This window comes from Diadema antillarum, unplaced genomic scaffold, assembly GCF_040938485.1.
Source record: "Diadema antillarum isolate AM-2024a unplaced genomic scaffold, OU_Dant_1.0 scf00000065, whole genome shotgun sequence".
Classification (NCBI taxonomy): Eukaryota; Metazoa; Echinodermata; class Echinoidea; order Diadematoida; family Diadematidae; genus Diadema; species Diadema antillarum.
In genome coordinates, this window is record NW_027270954.1 from 143,272 (window position 1) to 166,090 (window position 22,819).

General features: G+C 40.1%; 1 protein-coding gene across 2 annotated transcripts in view; it reads left to right on the forward strand.

Moving 5' to 3' along the window:
- Window positions 1-22,819, forward strand: part of LOC139716462 (seipin-like) — a 168,601-nt gene continuing 145,782 nt past the window's right edge. For both annotated transcript variants that reach the window (XM_071628008.1, XM_071628009.1), the window contains exon 1: window positions 1-391. In XM_071628008.1, coding sequence (XP_071484109.1) covers window positions 183-391 — 209 coding nt within the window. In that variant the 5' untranslated portion in view covers window positions 1-182. The remainder of the gene's footprint in view (window positions 392-22,819) is intronic.

Sequence of the window (22,819 nt, forward strand, 5' to 3'; positions counted from 1 at the left end):
GACTTTCTCGTATCCGGGCTACTGTACTGGCCTGGCTCATCGCTCAGATCGCTCACTCTTCAATCCATGCCGATAGCCCTTTTATATCGGGGATTAAATACAAAAGACGGCGCTAAGACTACAAACGTACATTGTACTCCAGCATTCAAGTTTAGGGAGAAAAAAACATCAAGGACAAAATTATGGTAGCTACAGTCCGGAGAGCGTGGCGGAGGGCGATGAGTATATCACAACACTGGATGACTTGGGCTCGGAACACAGCGGTGAAGATAATTCTACTGATTGCTCTTCTTACCTTTCAGATGTGGCTGGCATTCTTTATGTATGGAACGTTCTACTATGCGTATATGCCAACAGAACTTCACACAAAACCTGTCTACTTGGATTTCAGGTGCCTATCGATATTTTTCTGCAGTATTTTATAAAATGTATGCCCAGGCCCAGGGCCAAGTTGGCTGATAACATTATGCAATTTGACGCACATAAAAATTGTGATGGGATGTTGCAACAACAACAACAACAACAAATTAACTGAAAGTTATGGTAAAATAAATAGCTGTGTGTGACTTAGGTAAAATATTCTAACTCATATAAGAATGAAAACTGTGGAGACTTTTTCATACAGCCACTAACGTTAGGTCTAGATTCTAGGTTTCTAGTACAAGTATATTATTTACTAGACAGAAAGATCCGTCTGTCCGGAGGACTCTTTTATATTTTGCCATTAACGCTGTCCTCCGTATACGGAGGGGATCCGTGAAGCCAGACGCAGTCTCCGCGGAACATTCCCCGACGGACAGATACAGACCGATCTTTCGGTCAAATTATTTACTAGATCTTAGTATGAGGACAGTAGTAACAAAATAAAGTAAGAGACAAAGGATTTTTTTAAATAAAAATTTGAAGTGGATTCTGAAAGCACTGCATAAAACTGAAAAGGAAAACAAACCACTGAAACGGCATAGACTTCTAGATCTACATCTATGTCTAGATCTAGATACAGTTCTACCATAACCGTTGGATCTTAACTTTTAGATTAGACTTTTAACATTGTTAATTCTTCGTGAAACAACCCCTGAGTGGATGAGTATACAGGGCCTATAATCATGGTGCACAGGACAGAGTGGATTGGTGAAAATTGAATGCGCAATTTTAAAGGGATGATGTGGTTTCGGTTGAATTGGTGCTTGAGGTTTCCAATGGTTTTTTTTATGATGATTTTTTTGAAATAATGGGAAACCTCATGAAATATGAAAGAACATACATGTACATAATAGGGGAAGACGGGGTAAGTTGAGCATAGGGGTAAGTTGAGCCACTGCCCCTATATAAGGGCTATTGAGTCAGACATTGAACTGGTGCCATCTATTGATGACCTGTATCATCGAATTCATAACCCCTCACCCAGCCATTTTACTTTCTACTCACTACACTAGATTGAAACACAAGCCAGTGGGTCAGAGGGGAAAATGTGATTTTCAGCAATAAAAGTAAAAACGTGTACCGGTAAACCACGCAGGGGCATCACCAGCTTTGTTTCAAGGGGGGTGCGTTTTGACACTAAATGTACCATCGAGATTTTTTTATTTTTTATTTGATTTATTTGTGCCTGTATCATGTTCATTTGCATAACACACTGTATACATAAATTCCAATTTGTTAGTGGCACATATTCATAAGCATTGGAAAATGAATGTAAAGGACTGATTATAACATACGGGGGGTAGTGACGATGTGAGATCCTCGGCGAGGGAGCGAAACGACCGAATGGGGGAGGCTGATACCCCCTCCCACGGTAGGGACTTTTTGTAAAAACAGAGTAAAGTCACGTTTATAGGGCATTTTAAATCAAAATTCTAGGGATTTAAACAGAAAATTCACTGTAAAGGACTATGATCCTAACATACGGGGGTACAATATGTGACGGTGTTAGATCCTCGGCGAAAGAATGAAGCGTTGGAGCTGGGGGGGTGTGGGAGGGGGATACCCCCTCCCACGGTAAGGACTTTTTGGAAAAACAGAGTATAAAAATCACGTTTGTAGGCCATCTAAAAGCAAATTTCTGGGAATTAAACAGAGTGGAAAATTCATTGTAAATGACTATGATTATAACATACGGGGGACATTATGTGATGGTGTGAGATCTTCGGTGAGGGAGCGTACTATAGCAACCTAGCGGGGGAGGGTGTGGGACGGGGATACCCCCTCCCACGGTAGGGCTTTTTATAAAAGCAGAGTACAAAAGTCGCGTTTGTCGGAAGATAAACGGAAAGATGTTTAACTCTGCAAATGCCATGGGTCGTCAGCAGCACACCAGGGATCACCAGTGTTTCGGCCATTTAAGCCTTTTTTCAAAAGTTAGACAAAAGTTGTTTTTGTGGGGTCAGGGAATCATTTTGCTTCTGGTGAAAATTTTAGTGGTGTTATTTTATCATCCATTATGCCACCCCACCCATACACAATATTAACAGTATACATTATTGCATTTCTTACTCCATCTTTCAAGAGTACTCACTCATCCAAGACACAACTACTCTATGTTCACTCCACCTGAGCTATTACATGTTGGTAACAATATCTGATGTCAATCTTGTCATTAAACTAAATGGATTTTGCAGTTTTTGTCGAGCCCACCGGAGATGAGGGGAGACTAAGGGATCGCCTGCGGCGTCTGTCCGTCCGTCGTCCGTCCTTCGTCCGTCCGTCTGTCCGTAACGCTACAAATACTTCAATAACTCTTTACTCTGGGCTTCAATTGCAATCAAACTTCGAGGGAGGAGGGGTCATACAAAGTTTCACATTTTATCATATATGAAGGTCACCTCAAGGTCAAAGCTCACAGGCAGGGGTCAATGAACTTTAGGGCCCAATGTTAAGTTTTTATGGCGTGTTTCTATTATTGGTCATAACCTTTGATCCATAACTCCATTTGTGACCAAACTTGGATGGTAGATGTCCCTTGGGGAGTGGATGGTCACCGCAAGGTCAAAGGTCACAGGCAGGGGTCAGCAAACTTTTAGAGCCCAATGTTAAGTTTTTATGGCGCATTTCTATTATGGGTCGTAACTTTTGATCCATAGGTCCGTTTGTTACCAATCTTGGATGGTATCTATGTCCCTTGGGGAGTGGATGGTCACCACAAGGTCAAAGGTCACAGGTAGGGGTCAACGAACTTTTAGAGCCCAATGTTAAAAGTTTTTATGCCGCGTTTCTATTATGGGTCATAACTTTTGATCCGTAACTCCATTTGTGACCAAACTTGGATGGTAGATGTCTCTTGGGGAGGGGATGGTCACCACAAGGTCAATGGTCACAAGCAGGGGTCAAGGAACTTTAAGAGCCCGATGTTAAGTTTTTATGGCGCGTTTCTATTATGGGTCATAACTTATGATCCGTAGGTCCGTTTGTTACCAAACTTTGATGGTAGATGTCCCTTTGGGAGTGGATGGTCACCACAAGGTCAAAGGTCACAGGCAGGGGTCAAGGAACTTTAAGGGCTCAATGTTAAATTTTTATGGCATGTTTCTTTTTTGCCATAAATTTTAACCCTTTTATATCTCTTTGTATCTGTTATATCTCTTTTTTTAATCTGTTATATCCCATTCGGGTACAATTTCTTGTACGTGAATGGGCGAGACACATTATGGCACTTGCCTTGTATGAGGGTTGACCATACCAATGGTAGTCAATTTCCTCTAAAAATTGTTCTCAACCTACTTTTTGTGTGTGTTTGTACAGTGGCAATATGACAATGATATGATACATATATGCCTAAAAAATAATGCCAATAACATGCCCATACAATCATGTGATTAATAATTTTGAAATGATAATTTAAAATGCAGGAGACTGCTTTGGGGAAAACAGAATATAGAGTCTTTGAGTGAAATAAAGGCCCCTGTGCAAAAATAAGCAGAACGAAACTAAAAGATTGATCCCAATCAATGCAATTATTAAAGAACCACTATTAGATGGCATCCACTGCATTTTGTTATGATCCAAGACAATCTGATGTGATGATTACGATTGATAATTAATCATATTGATTGTGGAAAATTTTTGAACCATCCAAACGTTTTCTACAATTAGTGCAATTGCTGTGATTGACCTCAAGATCTGATATAATCTGATAAGATCATCACAATTGCTCCATGATTAGGACCACAATTTCATTCGTTAAAGTGGAAATGCAGTGTGAAGTATTGCCATTGTTATGGGGAGGAAGGGGTATTAAAGGGATGGTATAGTATTGGTAGAGATAAGGATTCAGCTTATAACTTTTTGTGAGAAAGTTAGAAACCACTTTATGAAATGTTAAAGAGCATACCATTTAAATAGGAATTCATAGTTTATTTGAGGAAAATCGGTTCTGAAATGACTGAGATTTCGAAAAATGAAGTCAAACAAAGCAATTCTAAAGGTGGGTCCCACCTCTTATTAGTATCAATTTGTTAGGATATCTCAGCCATTTTAAATCCAATTTTCATCAAATAAAGTTTGAATTCCTCATAGAATTGTATGCTCTTTCCTATTTCATATAGAGGTTTCTTACTATCTCACAAAGAAAGGAATGGACACCTGATGTTCCATCTCAACGAAACTATACCATCCCTTTGAACCCATATAAGTGGGGAGGGGGAATGAAATTAATCACCTAATGTCCAGACATTCCCACTTCAGTGAATGTAATCCCAATTTATTTCTTTTAATGGAGATTTTTTGTCACCTTAGGGTAAAATTGGGTAAGTGGGACACTTGAAGGATTATGGGTACGTACATTGTTTAGGAGAAGGCATTAGTGGGGTAAAAGTTTTGTATGAACAAACAAATATGTAGAAACAAAATGGATGCCTTCATTGTGATAAAAATCAGAATCATCAGAGCTAAAATCGTCAAAAATCCTGAACATCCCAAAGTCTCACTCCCAAGATTTTGTGTCAAAGCTATTTTATCAATAACAATGGATAAGACGTGGGCTAGTGTTTAGTGTTCTATTTGACTTAAAAAGCATATTTTATTTAGTGTCGTGATTGAAAGATTGAACAGCAGGTAACCAGATGTTCAACAAAACGTAATTGGATTTTTACTTTCATTTTCGTTTAATTTTGGGCATTTTCTCCTTAGATGAAATACTGATCGATGGTGTGTTGACAACGATGTCATCATCGAGATGACAGAGCTTCCTGTTAGTGCTTTGTTTCATTCAGGCTCATTTTAAACCTAGTTTTTCTTCAAAATGTTTCATTAACAAGTTCACAGGTCCAAAAACTCCTGAAAAGACTGGTTTTAGCCATTAGAAGATTATTTCTTGATTAAAAAATGAGAATTTTGTAGACTAAATTACTCATAGAAATGGCATCTTGTTTGCCTGTATGAGACCATGACGTTAAGGCGGCAAATTTGAAAAATGAAATAATGGACATGCATCTGGAAATTGGTTTTAAAATTATTTATCATGGTTATGGTGCTACTTTTTTTGCCAAAACTTCTTGTAGGGAACTATTTATTCAAGTAACCATCAAAATGGGGAGAAAAATGTCATATTCCATTAGTTGCGGCATTAAAATATTTCCTGTGCCACTAACCCCACGGGGTTGGGGTAAGTGGGACGCATGTAAATTAAATGGGCATTGGTGACTATGTCAGTTCCACGTACTTCCACCTTTCTCATCTTGTGTAGTCAACCCTATGCGTACAGTGCTGTCCCACTTACCCCAGTACGCGGGGCAAGTGGGACAATGGAGTAGTCATGACCAAAGTGTAATCTTGAACTTAATTATGAGTAATGTTTCCTAAAACAATATCACTTAATTTTTGTCTTTTGTTAATGGTCAAACTGTGATGCTTGAATATTTCTTGGCGTGTTTTATTTTTTAGTGATTTACAAATAAAGGCTTAAGTGTCCCATTTACCCCACTTTACCCTATGTAACTAATATTTTGTCTAATTCTACCAATAACGGTGCTGTAAATTTTTACCTTTGCCTTTATGATTTGATTACAAAAATGACCGTATTACATTATTTTGATTTTATGAGAAGTTCCCTATTGCCCCACCTCGGGCCTCAAAATAGGATTTTGGAGGGGCAAGGCCATTTAGAAAAGGGCACTTTTTCCAAGAGACCAGGGCACTTAGGTAGTCAGAGGGGCACCAAGGCTACATTGGAAAGGGCATGTTGGGTGTTTATACGTGATGTGAATGCCCCATAGAGCTGTATGCTATCGACCGTGCTGCTACACTTCAGCAGCGCACGCACGCGTAAGATCTCTCCACAGCAGACAACGTTAGGCAGTAGGCCATACGCATTACGATGTAGGTTCTGTAATACAGTATGTTCTCAACGCGTACGCCGCACTCGCTTTGGAGCACTTCCGGCGCCATTTTGCTTTGAGCATGTGGGTGCCCGGGCATGAATGCAGAGCGAGAGAGATGGCAATGCTCACAGCCGTCCGACAGGCCTGGCATTTTTTAGCATGGCTTGCGACCACTTGTTACGGGCTGCGAATATTTTTTTCGTACATGGAAACGCTACAGGATATGAATTATTCATAAGTTGAGCTGAAATTTTGAAGTGCGCAAGCGCGTAGACTTAAGATTCTATAGCTCAGCCAATTTGTACACGAATGAACGGATTCCCATACTGTACATACAGTGTACATTACATACAGTACAAACGATTCACAGTTCTTATGAGCGCCCTACGTAGCCCCACTGGTAAATATGCGGGGAGCAGACAGCATCGTGATTGTCAGCGCAGCCAGGGCAGCCGGCGTGGCGAGCATGAGCGAGCATGCAGGGCTCGAAGAAAGTGCAGTCAATTGTTGGAAGCAGGTACATACGCAGCTTGCGTGAAATGAACAACTTTACAAGCTACAACCTAAACTACAGCCATAGGTTTGGAATTGATGCCACATTACCACTATTTGTACATGCATAAATGGCCAAATAAGAGTTCTTCCGAAATCTTTCGCACGCCTTTTTTTGTCGATCGGGTACTCGTATTCGTAAATAAACCAATACCACATAACAGAAGACCTACTTCGTACTTGGCTATGAAGCGAATGTGCATTCACAATCGACTTCTCAGTGATGCCAGTGACTATGACTCGAGGAATCACGAGTGCACTTTCGAAATACACTGTACAACGATAAGATCATGACCAATCCACATGTAAACTAATAATAGTAGATCGAACTTCAGTAGAGTCTAGTTCTACGTTTTCAAACCAATTAGTCAATTAAAAGTTATATGTGAGCGGGATTGTATCCAATGTACAGAGTGCTACGTTTGTGCAATTAAAATGAGACGTGTGTTGGACCGCGCAAGTGACACACGTCGGAGCAGTGCAGTTTCCTGCAGCAGCAGACATTATTTGATTGTACGCACCTCGTGAGTGCAGTGACATGTTTACGCACGAACGTGTACATGCGCAACCATTGTGCGCAACACACACACACACACATACTCATACACAGGTACTAGTAGCTAGCTAGCTCGCTACAGCATCATGTGCATGTGGCGTTCATTGTCTCAAGTCCGTGCGCATGCGCATTTCAGTCTTTCAGTTCAACTTATGAATAATTCATGTCCTGTAGCGTTTCCATGTACGAAAAAAATATTCGCTTCCGTGACGCCGCTGCCTCGCTAGTAACTCTATGGCCGCTGCGCTGCGGAGGCAGTTGGGACAGTAAAAGCGGGTCGGGCGTACAGTACATGTACGTAGATTTCTACACGTCGTCTCGTATCTCGGAAAGATACTTTGAGTTTGAATCAGATATATTGGGACGCGAGTGAACTGAAGGTATGATATTTGAGATCAGGAAAGTTGTTCAAGCTTATTAAAGTGTAGACTTTGAGAAAGGGCATGTTATACGTCATAAATAATAACTTTCATTCTAAAAGGGCACCACAGCCACAAGAAAAAGGGCACATTTTTTTTAGCCGTAACTTTGATCAAGGAAAAAAAGGCATTGCGGCCAACGAGAGGGGCACCGACGGCCATGGCTGTCAGTGGCCGTCGGTTAATTCGAGGCCTGCCACCTGCATATCTTGCCAATCTGCATTTCTTAGTCACTGGTACCCTAAGATACTCAATTGTATTCTGCCAAAATTCTTTAATTTTATGCAATTCCAAAATAGATGTGAATAAGTTTCTGAGCTTTGACTGCAAAAGGAACATCACTTATTAACAGCAAAACCAAATTTAAAAACTGCTCCTTAGTATAAAATGCCTCATGAAGGAATTTGTCTTGAAATTCTCAAAGATCTTTAAGAAGTGTTGAGATTCTATGCTTCACAGAAATATCTCTCATACATTTTTCAGAAAAATCAGATTTGTTATGGCCATCTCTGATTTCTAAGCAATATTGATTTTGTAGAACAGACAAAAAATGTGCTTACATCTTTCTTGATTGTACATCTGTCCACCAACTTGTAACCAGATATGATTGTAATCATTCATATCTACTTCATTCTAATTACATCAAATGCCATCATATTTTCCACTTTTTAACTCACTTGAACCTAAGGCTCAAGTGAGCTATTGCGATCACTCATCGTCTGGCATCTGTTTTGCATAAACTTTTTACAGTTTCATCTTCTTCTTGAAAACTCCATGATGAATTTTCACCCAATTTGGCAGGTTGCATCCCCAGGGGGATAGGATCTCAGTTTGTTTAAATAGGCACCATGCCCAACCTGGAGGCCCCTAGGGAGGCCCAACCCCTCCCCCCCCCCCATTAAGGAATCTTTAAAAATCGTCTTCTTTAAAACCAAAAATGATAGAGCTAAGTTAATAAGTAAGTACTTGGAGGCCGTCCAAATTGGGGCCTTTCTTGTACATTTTCATCTTCTTCTTGAAAACCCAATGACAGATTTTCACCAAATATGGCAGGTACCAACCCTAGTGGAATAGGATAATTTGTTCAAATGGGCACCATTCCCAGCTTGGGGACCCCAGGAGATCCCATACTCACCACAATAATTGAGAAATCTTCAAAAATCTTCTTCTCTAGAATGGGAAGTGATAATATGATGAGTAAGTGAATCGATGACTGTAGTTTCAAGTTTGTTCGTGGCAGATCCAGGGATGCCCCTTTGAGCCGCGGGGTGAGAGGGGGGGGGGTGGTGGGGGGGGGGGGGAGGTTAAGGTGTGTGCCTAAATTGTACATTTCATCTTCTTGAAAACCCAAAATGGATTTTCACCAAATTTGGCAGGTTGCATCGCCACGGGGATAGGATCCATACGTCCATAATCAATTTTACTTACGGCATAACTTAAGAACCATTTGAAATATCCAAATGAAACTTGGCATATGTACATGTATGTATGAGTGGACAAAGTTGTGCCTATCTACATTTGGTTGCACATGTTCAAGGCCATTAAATTGCAACTGATTAACAAATTGCCGTACATTGACATAAATTTCATAAATTTGAATGAAAATGCTAAAGTTTCACTTTTTTTTCCATATGCGTATCTCGGAAATGGCTCCAGGTATTTTTATGAAACTTAGTACTTAGATGCATGTACTGCCTGACAGTGATTCTCTTGGGAGTTTTGGGATAATGGGGTCAAAGGTCACATTCAATTCTCAAAATTTCACTATTTCCCCCATGCAGTGCCTGAAGGTATTTTCTTCAAACTCATTGTACACATGTATTATTACCAGATAAAGCTTCTCTGGTAAAGTTTTGGGCTGTGGGGTCAGAAGTCAAAGGTCAATTGAAAATGCTAAAATTGTACCTTTTTCCCCCATATCTCAGAAATGGATCATGGTATCATCAATACACTTAGTTTATTGCCTATGCATGAACTTCCTGACAGTGATTCTCTTGGAAATTTTGGGGCCATGGGGTCAAAGGTCAGGTTAAAATGCTAAAATTCTATTATATTTGATTCTTCTTCTTCATACCTTGGAGATTACTAGGTTGCATTATCTTGATAAAACTAGGTACAGTCAACCTCGCCTAAGTGTACACAATCGGGAGTGAGCAAAACATGTTGACTTACACAAATGTCGACTTAAGCATAAGTCGACATTTTGTTGACTTACGCGCAATTGGATCACGATTTAAATCGCAATCAAAATCTCATTCCTGCCGTCGGAACATGCCTACTCTACCTTTGCAACGATCATACACATGCATAAATCAGGAGCGGATTGCTGCTGACAACGCACCGCTAGCGAAATAGAGCAATTCTGAGAGAGCAGGATTGGCCCCCTGGGTCCCATTGCTGGAAACTTTGCGTTGAAAAGCAACTTGAAAAATTGAATGCAAGTTCCCCAAATTCCACACAACTTTGTGTTTAAATGCAACTTCAAAAAGCAAACACAATTCTCCCAAATTGCACGCAACTTTGTATTTCAAGGCAACTGGAAAAATCAAAAGCAAGTCCCCCAAATTGCACGTAACTTTGCGTTTAAACACAAGTCCATTGCTAAGAGGTCTTGCTTTTGACTAGGTACCCAAATAAAATATCAAATGCAACTTTGCATTTGATTCTGATCAGACGCAAAGTTGTGTGTGATTCGTAATAATCAATAAAACTGCCGACATTGTACTCTCTAAAAAAAATCGAGTGAAAATATTCACTCTTAAAGGAGTGAATATAACAAAGAGTGAATTTAGAGTGAAATTTGAGTGAATTTGGAGTGAAAATGTTCATTTTCACTCGTTTTAGAGTGACCTCAGGGATCACTCCAAAATCTTCGAGTGATCCTTGAGGTCACTCCAAAATGAGTGAAAATGAACATTTTCACACCAAATTCACTCCAACTTCACTCTAAATTCACTCTTTTTTATATTCACTCCTATAAGAGTGAATATTTTCACTCGCTTTTTTTAGCTCACCTGAGCCAAAGGCTCAAGTGAGCTATTGCGATCGCCCTTCGTCCGTTGTGCGTCGTCCGTCGTGCGTAAAATTTTTACATTTTCATCTTCTTCTTGAAAACCCCAGGACCGATTTTCATCAAACTTGGCAGGTAGCATCCTTAGGGGGTTAGGAACTCAATTTATTAAAATGGGCACCATGCCCCACCCAGGGGGCCCCCAGGGGGGCCCAAACCCCCCAAAATTAAGGAATCTGTAAAAATCTTCTTCTCTAGAACCAGAAGTGATAGAGCTAAGTTAATACTATGAGTTAGTACATTGATGACTGTAGTTTCAAGTTTGTTCATGGCAGAATCAGGGGTGCCCCCCTTGTGACCCAGGGCAGGGGGGTGGGGAGGGTTCCTAATGGGGCCTAAATTGTACATTTTTATCTTCTTCTTGAGAACCCCATTACCTATTTTCACCAAACTTGGCAGGTAGCATCCCTAAGGGGTTAGGATCTCAATTTGTTAAAATGGGCACCATGCCCCACCCAGGGGGCCCCCAGGGGGCCCAAACCCCCAAAATGAAGGAATCTTTAAAAATCTTCTCTAGAATCAGAAGTTATAGAGCTAAGATAATACTATGAGTGAGTACATTAATGACTGTAGTTTCAAGTTTGTTCAGGAGATCCAGGGGTGCCCCTTTTGGGGGCAGGGGTGGGGGGGGGGGGTGGTTGGGAAGGTCCAAATGGGGGCCTGAATTGTACATTTTCATCTTCTTCCTGAAAACCTCAAAATGGATTTTCGTCAAACTTGGCAGGTAGCATCCCTAGGGGGTCAGGATCTCAATTTATCAAAATGGGTACCATGCCCCACCCAGAGGGCCCCAGGGGGCCCCAATCCCCCCAAATTAAGGAATCTTAAAAAAATTGGGCCCTTATTGTACATTTTCATCTTCTACTTGAGAATGCCTGGTCAAATTTTGGTAGATCTGTGAATAATTTAGATGAGTGACTGCGTGAAAGGTGAACTTGCGATACTCAGGTGAGTGCTAGACCCGCGGGTCTCTTGTTTAGAGAGTAGCAAAAAAGGCATACATAGTCACCACCACATAAGCTTATTTTGTGTAAAATGAGAAAGGCAAACTTGAGGAAAGAATCAAGACTGACAGATCTAGAGTGGAAGTGACTGGGACTCAGAACGGAGGCATCGATATAGCACGGCTCTGAAACCCACATGTATGCTTACCCACATGTAGTACCCACATGCATTCGAAAGGCTTTCGTCATAACCACATTGCGGGAAAAGACATTGCAAAATTTACATATAATCAACCATTAAATCACAATGCAGCTTCATGGAAATGATGCAAAAGTGGGAGCAAATGGATATTGTACGTTTCATTATTTCAAAGGTTCATTGTGTCGAAGGTTTGTTATTCTGGAGGTTGGGCTGAAGGTTCGTTAATCCAAAAGTTAAATAAGATTTGTTATTCCGAAGGTTCGTTAGTCCGAAATAAAAGTTTGTATTTGGAAGATTTTTAAATCCAATAATGAAATAAGATTCTTAATTTTGAAGGTAATGTCATTTTCGGGCTAATGAAACTTTGGAAAAACCCAATAAACATTTGGATTAATGAACATTTTCATAGGCAAGATGAAAAATTAATTTTGTGTGTTTTGAGAATAAACAAATCTTCTAAATGATCGCACCTCGTTTCATTTTCGATTTACAAACCTTTGGAATAACAAACATCACCTGTGACGAATGTACCATATGTCTGCAAACAACGTAAAAAAAAAATGATGAGCGTTCAGGGAGGAGGCGTTCAAAACGTTTTAAAATTAGACAAAATGGTATACATTACTGACTGTCACTATAATGCAGAGTATGTTTTGGACCCAGTTGCTTAGAAGGCAAGTATAATTTACAAGGACCTCACGACAAAAATACTAGACAATTTTGTTCAACAACAATTTCCCATTGTGGCATACAAAGATCTCTTGTTGGACCATGGAGCTTCAGCTCCATTTTGCACCATATGGCACACTAATAATGCCTCTGCACTATACGAGACACATACGCACAAACACTTTGGAGAGAAAGTACTTGCGTATTGCCCATCATTCGGACATACTAGATTGATGCAGAGTGCAAACCACACCATGGCAATGCTGCAAAATCAGAGGCGCGAGAACAAATCTTTTTTCAGAGTATGGTGATCAACGAATTATGTCGACTTAGGCAAAGGAATTTATACATGTTTTAACTCAGTTGGCACTGAAAATCATGTTGACATGCGCAAGTTGTTGACTTATAAATGTTGACTAAGATGAGGATATTTTCAATGAATAACAAAAGGAAAAATCAGAACTTTTCTGCCGTGTCAACTTAGGCGAGTTGTCGACTTGCGCGATGTCGACTTATGCGAGGTTGACTGTACATATATGACACCGCACAATGATTCCCTCATCTCCAAGTTTGCAATGTTCTGGGTTAGTAGTGTGTAAGAGTGCGTCGAAGGTGAACTTGTAATACTCTGGTGAGCACTAAACCTCCAGGTCTCTTATTGAAATGCAGTCGCAGAGGCTCTAGGTATATGCAATATTTTCACTGGTTAAACCCAAACTTTTAAAATAAACAATTATTCATCTAGATTATTTTTTTCAAACAGATGTTCGAAATGAAAAATCTTTCGTCCTGTATAGATATGCATCAAATTCCATTTTCTTTTACAATAAAATCTTAAATATAGAAGAAGATTGAGGTTAATTTTTCCCTCTTCAATATTTTTGCACTTGTGTAAATCCTGCGAGGCCTGTAACATGAAATAAAACAAAGATGTGTTAATTGATATTCAATAAGTTCCTTGCCTCATAGTTGCAAAGAAAGATGCTTCTACCCCCTACTGACCTAAAACTGTACAGTCAGCCCACTACACGCTCGCCAATGAGGATATCGCGCTCCGATTACCGTACGTGTCAATCGATTGTAAAAGGGGTATCTGGAAACGAGAACTTACGAGACCTTGCGAGAGTTTTTGCGAGGGACCGAGTCATCTTTGTTTGCTCGCACATGCGCAGTTTCTGATCAGCCATGTTTGGGTAAGTCAATCTATGGAAATTTTCCTTTCGAATGACACCAAATGTCAGTAATTTCCATTAAACGAGGCCTTTTTATAGAGTTGTATATTAAACGTAGTGTAATTTTTGAAACTTTTTGCGCAGAAATTTGCACCTAAATTTTGTTTCCGTGAACCTGACCCATTCAAAAAATAAAAAAATAAATAAGATGTCGATTTGGGTTAAGCAATGACTGAAATTACCGAATCAGTTGTCAAATTTGAGGTTCCTCTGTGGGAAATGAGTGAATGATGTGCTCGATATTGACACAATAATATGCTTTTTACTGGAAGCTGTTACCTGATGCCGTGTGAACTGGCACAAAATAATGGTAAACGCGCGAATATTCCACCGCTCTGAGCTTCCGGGCGAATTCCTTGTAGGGCTGTAGTGTTGTCCCACGTGTAGATTTTCATGTAGGGTCTAGTTGTTTTGAGATCGTATGATCGAGCTCGAGTTTGATTAGTAAATTACTTGTAACTTAACTGTCTAACTGTTAGAGTCTATACGTCTATAATGCATGGCAGTGCTGATGAATAAGACCCCCGCCCCCCAGAATGGAAGTAGTAGATCTATACTTTCAACAAAGTGTAAGTAAATTAGACGTCTGCATGCATGCTGTGAAATTGAGTGCATAGCCATGTACGAGATGTAGATTTCTAGTAATACATCCATAACTTACGTATATATGGGTATTTCATTTCTAGCATAGGTCTATTTTATCTTCCCCAATGTTACGAAACGTGCGTAACCATATCTGTAATGCATGCATAACTTGCTGAATATTTGAGAGGGCGCTGTATTCCTGCTGCCACATAGCAAAGTTTGCTCCCTGAATGTCATCCCATTTGTGTCATTTCCATAATGGAGTTTTGTATTTTACATTTACCAGTGCTAGTGTACAGTGCAGTGATCCTCCAGGACAAGTTCCAGCATTTTTCATCATTCTGCCAGCATGGATTTTAGTAGCAAGATTTTGACCTGGTTTACCCTGTCTATGCTCTGTATGTCTACATGTTCCAGCACAGGCCTATGGACACTCAGTGGAAGCCAGATTACATGGAACACTATCATGCAAATGGAGGGTAGTGATCTGCAGTCAATAGACTGCTGCAACAATGGAGCTATTCAGCCAAGACTTTCTACCTCTTTCAAGTACACCAGATCACAGCTGTTTTCTCTAAGGGGTCATGCAAGCAGGACAATTCCTGTAGAAGCTTACAATGTCTTGAAAGAAAATGGCATATTCCATGCGAGAGGCAAGCGGGCTGGCTGTCACATGCATAGACGTGAATACAAACATGTCAGCCCATCCAGTCAAGCTTGTAAAAGTGTTGATGTAGGTATTCTCAAGGTAGTATATTGGAATGCTCACTCTGTTTGTAATAAGAGTCACTTTGTGTGTGACTTTGTTCTTGAGAAGGACATAGATGTGCTGTTTCTCACTGAGACGTGGCTCCCTGCCGAGGATACAGTCGTCACAGGAGAACTGACTCCACCTGGGTACACTTTCATCACTGTATCTCGTTCAGCAACCATCGATCCAGGGCATCATGGTGGTATAGGTATCCTTGCAAAGAAGGAACTCAAACTTGTACACAATAAGGATGTTTTACATGTACTTACTGTTTCTACGTTTGAATATGCTATTGTGTCTAACATTTCCCGAACATTGCACTATGTGATCATTTACAGGCCTCCACCGTCAGCAAAGAACGGATTTAAAACTTCCACATTCATTGCAGAGATTGAGGATTTTGTCCAGGAACTGAATCTGCTTCCAGGAAAGTTGGTAATAGGTGGGGATCTAAATGTTCATTTTGATCGTCCAAGTCAGGCTGACGTGAGTAGAATCAACTCTGCTTTGGAGTCATGTGATCTTGTCCAGCACATTAATCAACCCACTCATAGACTCGGTCACACTTTGGACCCCTTGATCACCAGATCAGACGAGTCAATTCTGAATGATATTGAGGTCTGTAACAACGGTGAATCTGATCACTATGTTATTTGTCTTCATCTAAACATACCAAAGCCACAGGTATCTTGTCAAACTCTCTCTTTCAGAGAGTACAAGGATATGAACCATGAGAATTTTTGAAATGATCTTGGTACATTGCTCGATGAGAATGCTTCTCTTGATGACTGTAGAGATGTCGATAAACTTGTTGACTTCTTTAACTCTGCTGTGACGATTGTGCTTGATCATCATGCTCCAGTTACAGTGCGGACATTCAGATGCAGACGTCATCCTCAGTGGTACAATGAGGATATATCCTCTGCCCGTCGGGAACAACGTAGGGCGGAAAGGAGATGGCGCAAAGTGAAATCCCCCGAGAACTTCAGGTCTTACTACGACGCAAAGGACAAGGTTCAAGAAGGCTGTCCTCACTGCTAAATCTGAATACTTCAAGGAAAAGCTTTCAGACTGCACTCCTAAGTCTGCTTTTGGAATCATTAATTCTCTCCTTAACCGCAAGGACACTGTTTTACCAGCTCATGATTCACCAGTAGATTTGAGCAACCAGTTTGCATCCTTCTTTGCTGATAAGGTCAAAGATATTAGCTGTGACCTGAGTAACCAGTGCAGCAACTTGGTCTTGAACCCCATGTACGCAGATCAGCAAACTCAACATGAATTTGATTTTTCTGAGGTAACTGCTATTGAACTTACACGGATAATCATGAAGAGTCCTTCTAAGACTTGCTGTCTTGATCCTTTACCTACATGGTTGCTGAAGAAGCATCTTCCGATTCTTGCTCCTTCGCTCACTGCTTTGGTAAATGTCTCTCTATCAATAGGAACCTTCCCAGACTCACTGAAGCAAGCTATTGTGATTCCAGTGATAAAGAAATCCTCATGTGACAAGGACATTCTCAAGAACTACAGACCAATTTCCAATATCGAGTTCAGATCCAAGATCATCGAACGTGTAGTCACATCTCAGCTTGTTCAGTACATGGACGAGTCTCATCTCTCCGAGTCCTTTCAGTCGTATAAGAGTAACCATAGCTGTGAGACAGCCCTCCTCAAAGTCCAAGATGATATCCTTCGCAGCATTGACAAAAGGAAAGGGGTTATGCTGGTAATGCTTGACCTGTCAGCTGCGTTCGATACAATCGATCATGAAATTCTGCTCGATCGCTTACACAACACCTTTGGTATCAAAGGTTCAGCTCTACAGTGGATGGCTTCCTACCTCACAAAACGAAGGAGTCGTGTCTGCGTGTCTGGTCACTTGTCTAGGGAGTGTACTGGTACTTCAGTAGTTGGTATTCCACAAGGATCTGTAATTGGACCCCTATTGTTCACCATGTATACCAGTCCTCTTGGAAATCTTCTACGTACTGAAAATGTTAAGTATCATATGTATGCAGATGACGTGCAAATCTATCTTGAGTTTGACCCCAGTGACCCTTCCAGTGTTCAACTCACTCTGAATGCACTGTCCAGATGTGTGGGTAAAGTGCAGGAATGGATGACTGTGAACAAGCTGAAACTCAATGAAGAGAAAACAGAGTTTCTTGTTCTCGCCTCCCAATGCCATCTTAAGCTTGTACAGGACATCAAGCTTGCTCTTGGTACAATTCTCATCTCTCCATCTGATCATGTGCGCAATCTTGGAGTTATCTTTTCCTCTGATGCAGAGATGAGCATGCAGGTTTCACAGATCTGTAAGTTAGCTAACTACTACATCAGAAATCTGTGGAAGATCAGAAAATTTATTGATGCTTCTACTTGTCACGCAGCAGTCCGTACATTGGTCTTATCGTGACTTGACTACTGTAATGCTCTTCTTGGCGGAATCAGTCAGGCTGATGCGGATCGCTTACAGAGAGTTCAGAATGCTGCCTCTAGACTAGTGTACCATGTTCGTTCACGTTCTCATGCCACTCCTTTTATGCGTCAACTCCACTGGCTGCCAATCAAAGCAAGAATATCCTTCAAGCTTCTCCTGCTGGTCTACAAAGTAGTCAACAAAAGAGCTCCAGAGTACATTGAGGAGTGTCTGGTACGACACTCTCACTCTAGGCGCACTCGTCTTTCATCATCCGTTATCTTTACACAACCACACACAAAAAAACTAGCCGGAGATGCAGCTTTCTCTTCTTGTGCTCCTAGGCTGTGGAATAAGCTCCCTCCTCTTCTCAAATCTTCACCCGCACTCGATCATTTCAAACAAAACTTGAAGACTTATTTATTTTGATGTCCCTCTATGTGCACTGGACTTATACTGTCACTGCCTGGTATTTTGTATATATTTTATCTCCTATGGCGACCAGGGATGACATGTCATAGCACTTTGCATCCAGTGGAAAAGGCGCTCTATAAATGTCTACTATTATTATTTGTTACATTTGTCATGTAGTTTGTTGTCTGTCAACCATTTGTCTAATTCTCAGGCATTCATGCCGGATCTCCCTACAGGTCAGAGGGCATGATGGCAGTTCATCTCGCCCCTCCTCCAACTGATGGCCCTCCTGATATCAATATGCAGCCAGGACACCAAGTGAGTTTTTATCTAGTCTATTCGCATTTACCAGATATTTTTTATAGTATGTGCTTTTTCAAAGACATAGTTATTTTCCTTCAATGAATTTCGATCAAAATCTTATCGTGAATTATGTATTCTTGTTTGTTGGATACTTTGTTTCATGTAAGTTCACCATTTCTGATAAACTGTGTGAAGTGTCAGTAGATTTTAACAACTATGGTAACATTTCTCAGCAACCAGAGCCAGAGAACCAAGTGAGTTGTAATTTAATTCTTTCCCATTTACACACACAAAAAAGAGATTTCCTTAATTAACAGCTAATGAAACTAGTGGCTTATGAAATGAAATTCCCTGTTAATCCCAAGATGATATTTATGTTCTCCGCTAGGACACATGACATAATTGCTGCTGTTGTCTCTGCATGCGTGCTGTGAAATTGAGTGCATGGCCATGTAGTAATACATCCATAGCTTACTGTATATCAGTATTCATTTCTCTCATAGGTCATTCCCTGTACCGGTAAATTGTTTGTCAATATTTCGTGGTGCAGGGTTGCAAGCAGGAGGTCACCATGCCGTCACAAGGCATCGCATTAAGTGCCCCTCCTCCAACTGATCGCCCCCCTGATCATGACTCAGATGTCTGTATGATGCCAGAAAGCCAGGTGAGTTGTGATTAACTGTTATTCATTCCTACATAGACCAAATGTATTTCTTGAAGTTACAGTCATAGAAACTAGTGGCATGTGAAATGAATTTCATGTTAACCCTAGGATTATGTTTACATGTACAAATGTATGCTATGTTTTGTCTTCAGAGTACAGTAGTAATGACTACTATTTTATCATCCCCAATGTTATGAAACATAGTACATAACCATATCTGTAATACATGTATAGGTTACTGAATATTTGTTACATTTGTCATGTAGTTTGTTGTCTTTCAACTATTTGTCCATATTCCCAGGAATTCATGCCGGCATGACGAATCTCCCTACAGAGGGCATGATGGCAGTTCATCTCACCCCTCCTCCAACTGATCGCCCCCTTGATATCAATGTGCAGCCAGGACACCAAGACCCCGTTTACAGTGCGAGGCTCGGCCGCGGCCGAGCCGCGGCCAAGCCCAGCCCCGCTTCAGTGTAAACGCGCAGAAGGCCAAATGCGAGGCCAAAATTGGCCTCGCATTTGGCCTCGCTCTGGAGGTGGTCTCGGCCGCGGCTTGGCCGCGGCCGAGCCCGGCCTTTTCTTGGTGTAAACGCAAACTGGGCCAAATGCGCGGCCAATTTTAGTCTAGCTTCCAAACCCTCTGCCTGTATCTTTCGCTATTCAGGATATTAACCCCCTCAACGTCGAAAACTAGTATAGTTTAAGGTGGCTTTGTCCTGCAAAGGATTTTTTCCTTCGGCAAAGGCCTTTGCCCGAGCGGCAACTTCGTCGCCACGGAATTCATTTGGCAAAGGGTCTGAAAACTAGACAATACCAAGTGGCGTTTGTTTACAAGCAGAGCGCCACTACAACAAAATATTGAAAGGTTTGAATCAAAAGCGCGGCCGAGCCCAGCAGTGTAAACGGACAAAATTGCGAGGCTCGGCCGCGCAATCGAGGCCGGGCTGTAAACGGGGTCCAAGTGAGTTTTTATCTAGTCTTTTCGCATTTACCTGATATTTTTTATACATGTACTTCACCATTTTTTATAAACTGTGTGAAGTGTCAGTAGATTTTAAAGGACAAGTTCAACGTCATTAACATAAGGATTGAGAGAATGTAGCAATATTAGTAGAACTCATCATTGAAAGTTTGAGGAAAATCGGACAATCCGTTCAAAAGTTATGAATTTTTGAAGTTTTTGTGCAGTCACCGCTGGATGAGAAGACTATTGGAGTGTATGATGTCACATGCGTACAACAATATAAGGAAAATATAAAGAGAATTTCACAAAATATCATCTTTTGAAGAAAAGTACACATTCCCCTGACTCGTTTATGACATATGTTATGGGTAATATTATTCCCATTATCTTTAGAAAGAGGCAAGTTAAGTGCTCTCTTGATATGTGAAAAAAAGTGAAAATATGTTGATTTTTCTTTACATTTTCTTTACACTGTTGTACTCATATGACATCACGAGCCTTAGTAGTCTCCTCATCCAGCGGTTCACACACAAAAATTTTAGAAAATTCATAACTTTTGCATCGATTGTCCAATTTTCCTCAAACTTTCACTGATGTGTTCTACTGATATTGATGCATTCTCTCAATCCTTATGTTTATGAAGGTGAACTTGTCCTTTAACAACTATGGTAACATTTCTCAGCAACCAATCAAATGTCAGTTTTGATGTGTGTGTGTTTTTTTTTTTGTTTTTTTTTTTTGGGGGGGGGGGTGTGTATTTATAAAGTTGACAAGTGAATTAAAGAAATACAATCTTTAGGTTGTCATTTTCTTCCATTACAGTCACATAAATGTTCCTCTTTTTTTTGGCAGTTACTTGTTTAATATTGCATTGTGAAAATGTTCTTTCTTGCACTTTGACATAAAATGTGTTTCAAACTTTGCCAAGTAAAATTCTGAAGTTTCAAGATTATTGATTGATATCTAACCTATTCTTTGGAATTCCCATCTCCCAACCAATCAAAAGTAATATAACTTTGTGTTCATTTAAAGTTTTCTAAAAATGTATATTTGATGAAATGCATCTGAAACTCTGAGTATAAGTATGCGTTGTTTCTTCCTCTGCCCCTTTTCATTGTATTTTCCACCTTTGTTTTATCATTTGAATTTTGTCCGATTATTGCTCAGTTGAAGTGTAATGATTGTTTTTGGGGGATCAGTTTCAACAAGCCTCTTGTGTGCTTTTTGTGATCCCTCCATTCAAAATATATAGACTATAAAAAGGCAATTGTATTTGGAATTTTGTAAATGTTATTTTCTAAATGGGAATAAATGGATGAATGAATGAAGTGGGAATAAACTAATGAATGAATGAATTCATTCATCAATAAGTAAATTTTTTTGGCACTTTGATTTTCAGGTTGAGAATTGTGATGTTATCATTAGGAAGGGTCATGCTGAACATCATCAGGCATTCTCACTGCTGGGGTGAAAGATATGGTGGCTTCGTGCCAGAAAGCTTCTTGCGGACCTTATAAACCTTGCAGTAAATTATTACCTAAATATAGGTTTTCCCATCCATTTTCGCACTTTTGTCATTCAATTTCAAAGATTTATTAATCAATTTCGTCCCGAGAAGCAGGTGGAACGCAAATCCCAACTTCAATTTCGTCAATTGTCATTGTAATTCGTTTTTCGTCAAACATATTCAAAGACATAGCATTCAAAATCATCAGTTGTCATTCAAATTCGTCCCTCCCGCTGACGGATCGCAGAATGTGAAGATCAAATTCGTCTTTGTTCACACAATTTCATGAATTTTTCATTCAAATTAGTCAGATGTTGTCGATTTTTTATTTTGATGGTGAACCAACTTTAAGCCGACATATTTTTAGTTTCTCTCGTAAACTGTATCGTTACACATTATTCCCTAACCATTTGACAATACACAAAAAACAAGACAACCAATGAAAATGATTGAAGGATAAACGACAGTCAAAAGTCATAACCCAGTATGTCATTGTCACATTTTGAACTTAAACTGGTAATGTTCAGGTTTTCGCATCGTAGGCCTAATGCATGAAGCAAAGTTTAAATTTTATACCCTGGAAAGCAGCAAACATAATTATGTTATCCATTCTTTGACATTAAACAGGCGACAATTCCACACTTAAATTTTGTCTTTAATCATGTTTGCCTAGTAATTGTTTGTCAGTGTTTTCGTTTACGAGATGGTATACGTACACATGGTACATGTATGTTTGTTTCAGTGTGTACTCGGATTGCTTGTGTGTGTGTCTGTATCTGTGTTTCTGTGTGTGTGGGGGGGGGGGCACTTAGGTGTATGTTAACTCCTGAATGTAAAATGTGAACGGTTACAGGAAAAAAAAAATACATGAATGACTGGAAAATCACACCGGGTAGAGATATGAGACGAATATGAATGAAAAATTAACGAAAATGATTGACAAAAGACGAAATCGATCCTGCTGTTTTGAGTGCTGCGAGTGAGACTGACGAATATGAACTGTAAATGATGAAAATGTATGCCAAATGACTAAATTGAATGGACTTTATTTGAAAATGAACGACGAAAGATCAATTTAAAAGTAAGGTTGGCCTACTCTCGACATTCTGCGACGAAATTGAAGTAAAAATTTGTGAAATTGAATGAAAAAAATTTGAAAATGAATGGGAAAACCTATACTATCATCTATGTGATATGAAGTCTGATACCCTTGTATCCATTATTAGGGAGCGCAGCGCAGATATATAA